The 2,122-nt window shown below is 53.2% G+C and overlaps 1 protein-coding gene across 2 annotated transcripts in view; it reads right to left on the minus strand.

Moving 5' to 3' along the window:
• The window catches only part of ADA2 (adenosine deaminase 2), a 34,752-nt gene that overhangs the window by 29,116 nt on the left and 3,514 nt on the right, over positions 1–2,122 (minus strand). For both annotated transcript variants that reach the window (XM_037734932.1, XM_017518606.2), the window contains exon 2: positions 1,074–1,284. In XM_037734932.1, the coding sequence (XP_037590860.1) occupies positions 1,074–1,284 (211 nt within the window). The remainder of the gene's footprint in view (positions 1–1,073; positions 1,285–2,122) is intronic.

Below are 2,122 nucleotides of genomic sequence, written 5' to 3' on the forward strand. Positions count from 1 at the left end.
TTCTTTTTTTTTTTTAATGATGGGGTTTCACTACGTTGGTCAGGCTGGTCTTGAACTCTCGACCTCAGGTGATCCGCCTGCCTCGGCCTCCCAGAGTGCTGGGATTACAGGTGTGAGCCACCGTGCCCAGCCTCTTTTAACCTCATCACGCTTTTTTCTTCTGTATGCAAAACAAGTCTCTCCATCCTAAAAAGAAACCTGTAGCCCCTGAGGCTGCCTCCAGCTACCTCGGCATTCTTTCTCTCAAATCACAGTCAGTCTTTAATCAGCCAAATCCGCCTCCAATTCACCAGCTGTATTTCATTTTTCTACTCCCAGAAATGGGGTTTCTCTTCTCAGCACGTTCAAAGGTGACCTCATAATTTCCGCATCCCATGGGTGATTATCCAGCTGCATGTTTCTTGCTCTCACCCTGCCATGTGACTCCCTTTATTTTTGAAACCCCTTCTTTTGGCCCCTAAGATGGCGCTATCCTAGTTCTCCTTCTCAGCTCATGTCACCAGGCCGTGAGTACCATGGCAGAGGGCAGAATGGGAAAACCATGAGAAATGGGCAAAGGGCAGCAAAGGATGTGTTCCCAGTTTTGCTGGGGCCTGCACAGTCCATTTCAGGTTTCCTTGCTCATGGTGGCCCCTGGAAAGGCACATGTCCGTCTGCACCAGAGACCTGGGTAGGCAACTCATGAGCATTCTGTCTGCTACCAGCTAAGATCTGAGTCAGGCCAGAGAAAAGGAGGTGGGAGGAGCAAAGGAGGTGGGAGGAGCAAAGGAGGTGGGAGGAGCAAAGGAGGTGGGAGGAGCACAGGAGGTGGGAGGGGCAAAGGAGGTGGGAGGGGCAAAGGAGGTGGGAGGGGCAAAGGAGGTGGGAGGGGCAAAGGAGGTGGGAGGAGCACAGGATGTGGGAGGGGCACAGGAGGTGGGAGGAGCACAGGAGGTGGGAGGAGCACAGGAGGTGGGAGGGGCAAAGGAGGTGGGAGGGGCAAAGGAGGTGGGAGGAGCAAAGGAGGTGGGAGGAGCACATGAGGTGGGAGGAGCACAGGACTTGGGAGGACTGAACAGCAGAGTGGGGCTCACCGGCAGCAGCCTGGCTCTGATCTCCATGTAGAGCACGTTGTCCTCATAGAACTCCTGCATGCTCTGGAAGACATAGTCTCTGAACACTGGTGCGTAACGGATGAGGCCAGAGATGGTGGAGAAGATGGCTTTAAACTTCGACCAGACAGCATTTTGGTTTGTGTAAATCACTTCCGGGTGCGGGGTCACCAGAGTGAAATTCCTCAGCAAGCTGTCCAAGACACAAAGCGGGGAGCGGTGGAGGCTGGTCCAGGACACTGCCCCAGGCACCCGTTGGCCTGCTACCCACCTTGCATCTCCCAGCTAGCAGCACACCAGGATGCACCCTTGAGCAGAGATAAGGAAAGGGCAAAGGGGAGCATTCCCAGGCCCTCTGATATAAGACTGTGTCCTGCGGCCAGGCAGCCCAGTGCTTGCTTAAACCCTAACCTCAACCCCAGGAGACTGCTTGAGAGGAGAGCTCACCAGCTAGGCTCTCCTGGCTCCTGTCCTCCCTCTGCATGCTTGGCCAATCTGACCCCACTGTACTTACATTCTAGACCTAAAAGCTCTCTCTCTCCCTTTCTCTCTCGTTCTTCCTATACCCACTGACGGCAAACTAGACCAAGCTCTTTTTGGGGGATGTTATGGACTAGATTCTGCCCCCAAGCCTCAAATTCAAATGTTGAAGCCCTAGCCCTCTTACGAAGAAGGGAATTTCAAAGAGATGATAAAGATTAAATGAGATTGTAAGGATGGGGCCCTAGTGTAATAGGGATGGGTGTCCTTATAAGAAGAGGAGGCTAGGCACGGTGGCTCATGCCTGTAATCCCAGCACTTTGGGAGGCCAAGATGGGTGGATCATTTGAGGTCAGGGGTTTGAGACCAGCCTGGCCAACATGGTGAAACCCCATCTCTACTAAAATACAAAAAATAGCCGGCCATGGTGGTACATGCCTATAATTACTCGGGAGGCTGAGGCAGGAGAATCACTTGAACCCTGGAAGTAGAGGTTGCAGTGAGCCAAGGTCGCGACACTGCAGGGTGACACAGTGAGACTAGTCTCAAAA

The sequence above is a fragment of the Cebus imitator genome, unplaced genomic scaffold (assembly GCF_001604975.1).
Source record: "Cebus imitator isolate Cc_AM_T3 unplaced genomic scaffold, Cebus_imitator-1.0 Scaffold689, whole genome shotgun sequence".
Lineage (NCBI taxonomy): Eukaryota > Metazoa > Chordata > Mammalia > Primates > Cebidae > Cebus > Cebus imitator.